General features: G+C 43.7%; 1 protein-coding gene across 1 annotated transcript; it reads right to left on the bottom strand.

Moving 5' to 3' along the window:
• Window positions 1-280: 280 nt before the first annotated feature.
• LOC307266247 (zinc finger protein 862-like) lies at window positions 281-4,759 on the bottom strand (the record flags this gene model as incomplete). The annotated part of the gene is made up of 11 exons (XM_080048223.1): window positions 281-753; window positions 2,000-2,156; window positions 2,271-2,423; window positions 2,493-2,717; window positions 2,799-3,011; window positions 3,165-3,347; window positions 3,434-3,666; window positions 3,795-3,964; window positions 4,056-4,231; window positions 4,310-4,488; window positions 4,591-4,759. 11 exons carry the CDS (start codon window positions 4,757-4,759, stop codon window positions 281-283), a joined length of 2,331 nt encoding a protein of 776 aa, XP_079904349.1.
• Window positions 4,760-4,973: the final 214 nt, after the last annotated feature.

Raw genomic sequence — 4,973 nt, 5'->3', positions numbered from 1 at the left:
AATCAGGAAATAGTGAAATAGTGAGCTCGTCAGCTCTTACGTTTACTTCAAGTTAATGAACAACATAAAATAACTATCTTAGCCCAGACAATAGCCTCACGTGAATCGCTTGGTCCAGCGATGATTGGTTGAAGGCAGCTGGAGGAGATAGGAGGAGAAAAAGGCCGCTTGCCGGGCCTTGTGCGCTGATGGAGCGCGTCTTGTGGAAGACAGGGGTGTGGAACCAGCTCAGCTGATAAGGGCAGCGTGCCACACCATGCCAAGGGATGGAAGCAGGGGATCAGCAGCTCTTCTTGGCAATGGCGGGCTGTCTGCGGTCCGATGGGCAGCGTAGGAACGGAGGCAAGGAGGAGAGAGGAGGCGGAGAACTCCCTCTGCGTCGGGCCTTGCTCTCTGCTGGCGCTGCGTCTGGGGCAGCGTAGGAACGGCCCAGATGATAAGTGATAGGCGGCTTCACTTCTCGGCGGGTCCGCTGGCTGGCTCTGGTCCGTGGAACGGGCAATGCAGGCGTCTTGATGAAGGGATCCTGCGTTTTGCTCACGCTTTGCGCGTGTGGGGTCGTTCTGTTTTGAGGAGAGGCTGAGGTGGCTGCTTCAGCTCTGCGAAGAGGTTTTCTGTAGGAAAACTCTCTCGAATCCGGGAAAACAGAAGAAGATGTTCCAAGCAGTCCATCAATTCGTCCAGCGAGTATGAAGACTTGGAGTTGCTTAATCCTAGGCCTCAGGCTTAAGCATGTTGTACCTTCTATCACGGCTGGAAGCCGGAGGCGAATGGCAAAGATGAGAGGATTGCATCCTGTATTAAAACAGTCCAAATGCATTCTCATCCAATCAGAAGTTAGTGGTCTAATCAGCAAGCAGTGTTTACATTCAAACCAGCCAATAAGATGCTTTTCCTTTCTTAGGAAAATAGAGCTTTGAAGCTTGTGTCTCACAGTTGAGATAAGGTAGACACAGCAGGGTGCCTGGTTTCAACTTATAGTCACTTCAAACAGAGTTTCATCCTGTCCCAAAGGTCTGGTTGGATTAACCAACCTCCTAGAATGGACTATCCCATCTTAAATTAGTTTATGACCTCCACAGGGGTCTGGGATGGTTGACTCTACAGAGAAACTTATGTAAACATGCGTTAGACTTTAGTCTCTTGGAATGCACTGTGGCATCAGTCTTAACCCATTACAACATTTCAAATGAGACACTCTGTGTAGGCACAACACAGTGTTTCCCGCAGGATTTTTTTCAGCAGCGGTGCTGTGGTCCCTGAACCCTCTAGGGGGGTCCGGGGGCATGCCCCCCCGGCCAAATTTGTTTTGTACCCTTTACATTGGAATGCACTAATCTGGTGCACTTTGAGAGGAGAATATGCACTTTAAATCCTATTCAAACATTCCTGTGTATTACTGTAGATAGGATTATTGGTGTTGTAACTTTGCCTTTTGTGTCTTCATTTACAGATTTTGACATTTTTGTATATAAATTAATATTTAAACAAAAAATGCCACAACGCAAAAATAATTTGCACTATTTATTTACAGATTTTTGCCTAATGCTTAAACACTAAATGTGGTTGCTATGCCCAAAGCATCACAACCTCTGACTTTTGTAACCATGCCCTAAACAAAAGCACCAACCCTACAAACACAATAAGTGCTTTGCACTGTTTACAATTCTCCAACACACTTCTTTCAAAACACAGTTTTTTACATAATACACATTGTTCAAAAATCTCCTGCTAAAATGGGCAAAACACAACTTTTTAAATTACAAACCACAACTAAAATTTGAAAAGAACACAGACTCACACACATGAAAAATTAAAGCTAATTGAATACCAATCAGTGTGAGCCTTAGCACTACAAATAGACCTCAGGTGAGCTGAGCTTCTTTGTGAGACAGTGAGAGTCAGGGGAAGAGGACAAGAGAGAGTTGCAGGAGGATGAGGACAAAGAAGACAACAGACAGATGGATTTGGACAGTTTTTGCTCATCCACAAAGGCTACATCCAGCCTGGGAGCATTTAATTCTCCTGGGCTTTTTAAAGAAGAGCTCCAGGGCTCTTCTGTAGGGGAATTTGGTGGTGGGGGGGCCATTGATGCTGACTCTCAAACAAGTCGCCAGATGCTCTCCCTGTAGCCTGTTTCTCAGGTCAGTCTTCACCTAGAATACAACAAATAGTAAACCATAAGTGGGGTGGAAGTTAGGGATAACTAAATCATTGTTGTTAATAATAATAATAATAATAATAATAATAATAATAATCTGATTTATTACCCTGTTCAGTGTTGAGAAGTCACGTTCACAGTTGACACTTGAGACTGGAATTGTGAGACCAATGGCAGCCAGTTTATTGAGTCCAGGATAAAGCTGACCCCACTCGTCAATCTGTGACGCCAGTCGCGTCATTATCTGCTGCTGGTCCATGTCCTGAAACAAAATGAGCATTAATTAAGCTACACAACCTGTCAAACCTACTGACATTTTTTATGTTCATACCTGGAATGCTCCTATCAGGACATGTTGCCTGAAAGAGGACCACTCTTGGAGCACCTGGTCTCCTGTCAGAAATGTATTCGACAGGAGTTTTAGACTCGTCACACAGACAGCCTCGTCCTCTTTGGCAGCCTGAGGCCCAAGAACATGGAATGCTCCTAGCAGGTCTAGACTCCCAAAACGCCTCTCCAAACTCTCAACAAGCGCATTGAGATAAGGTTCCATCACCTAAGTATAATAAAATAAAAACATATTTGTTTGTTTTTCTTAATATAGAGCATTTAATAGCAATTGCAAGACATGTTGTACCTGATTTTTAAATCGGACCCAGAGTTGCTCTCTGCTGTGCTCCTCTAAGGAGCCTCTGTGTCTCCGGTTCCTCTCCTCCTCATGGACTACACCAAAACTTGATAACCCTGTAGGGTTATCAAGGTCTTGGTGTAGCCGTGAGAGAAATGATCCAGGAGGCTGATGGTCTCCCGCATCCCTTATACTCCTCAAAATGGCAATTGTCACAGGAACCTAATTGAACAGGGATTATACATTTATTGTAAAAGCAGCCGAAAGTAAGAGCCTCCAGCAATTCAAATAAAATCTCACCTGGTGTTTCAAAGCCAGAAAATTTACATTTTCCTTCTGGAACATTTTGGAAAGGCAAGCCAGGTGAGGAAGTACATCTGCCTGGAGGTAGACTGCAGCCACAAATCTGTATGTTGCCAGGAAGGAGTAGAGCCCCTTGGCTAGTGGGCAACGGTTTACCTCCGACTCTTCGGCCAAGGCAGACAGAACTGCACCGAGGTTGCGTTGCAGGTTCATGATTGCAGAGTGCTGTGACAGCCAACGAGTGTCCTTCACCTCCTGAAAAATATTAGTTTTTCATGAGATGAAAGCATACAACCCATTTTTAGTTTTTTTGCTTTTCTTTCTGCATAACTTGCCTTCACTTTTAGGTCCGGCAGGCCCAGGGTCTGTGCTGCTGATTTCAGAACTGATGTTCTGTTCGCGCTGTTGCGAAAGTAGAGGTGGAGCTGCTGCAGGTGGTCCCTGAAGGTTGCCATGTAAGGCACATTTGAGGATGCATCCTTACAGGACAGGGCAAGCCGATGTGCTGCACAGGCTACAGACACCAGCCAGGGGAAGCTGTCCTGTAGCTGCTTGGCCACTCCATTTTGTCTCCCTGCATCAAGTCGAAACAATACCATTCATTTTGTCAAATTTAACTTTTTGGGATAATTGTCCCAAATATTTTTTTTTTACAAAATTAATGGTATTTTTTCGACTAATGAATCAGCTCAATATGCATACCAGTCATGACAGCAGCTCCATCTGTACCTAACCTATACAATTTTGAGGTAGGAATGTCCTTTTTTGTCAGAACATCCCTGATGGCTGCCACAACTGTGTTAGCTTTGCCATCAGGGATGCTGATGAGGTCCAAGAACTGGCTAAAAAGCTGCCCTTCCTTATCAGTGTATCTGATGAAGACAGATGACAAAATCAATTCAAATGTGTCACCTTTTACATATATTTAATTAAATAATTTGTACTTTTATCGAACAAACTTGCCTAACATGCAGATCAAGCTGACGTTTTATGGAGACATCTGTGGTTTCATCCACCTCCAATCCGATGGCCACAGATGCTCTGATCTCCTCCAGAATAGGCTCTTCCACCACAGTGTTGATTATGTCTAACATCTCATCAATAATGCGATGGCTTGTGTAATTAGCATATTTCCCAATCTTAAGAAGTAAAAAATTAAACAGATTTGTTAATGTTGAATGAAAAGAAAAAATATATACTAAAAGTATGACATTTACCTTTAGCTTTTTGAAATAATCACACCCCAGTAGCTCTGCGAGCTCTAGGAGAGCAGGGTAATTTGTATGGTGTGCCTGCTCCCTCTTTGTAAGGTGATGGAGGCACTTAAAACCTCCAATCACAGCCTCATGCTCCATCACCACCATCGGTTCTAGGGCAGCCAAAACTGAGCTTGATCCTATGGAAACAATAAAACATAAAAATAAAAACAATTGATAAAAATACAGCTCATATGCAAGTATGCTGGTTACCTGTTTTGTTCTATTTAACAAAATGTTACCTTGCATTAATGCAGAGTGAGATTTCTCACTGTCCTTGTGATGTTGAGTTGAACAGTGTTTGTCCAGGTAGTCAACACGATAAAGTGCACACCCATTTTCAATAAATGGTCTCTTGGCCGCACCTCTTTTGGGTTCTTTCTTGTGTTGACGACACAAGCGACAAAACATTCCTGCAAGTAACAAGACTTTAAATATTTTTTTCCGAAAATAATATGGCTGCTCACTTAGGTAATTTATAATGTTAAATACTCACCATGGCCATGGATGTAGTACAACCAAGGCTTGAACCTGGGGATATCAACCCAGTTAGGGTCCCACCCAGACAGCCTGTGGCCGGTTCTAGATTGTGCTGCTGATGCCCCTTGCTCCACTCCCTGCTCCT

This window comes from Ammodytes marinus, assembly GCF_949987685.1.
Source record: "Ammodytes marinus genome assembly, chromosome: 19".
Lineage (NCBI taxonomy): Eukaryota > Metazoa > Chordata > Actinopteri > Uranoscopiformes > Ammodytidae > Ammodytes > Ammodytes marinus.
The sequence above is the reverse complement of the archived record's forward strand: the minus strand, read 5'-3'. Positions and strand labels throughout refer to the sequence as shown.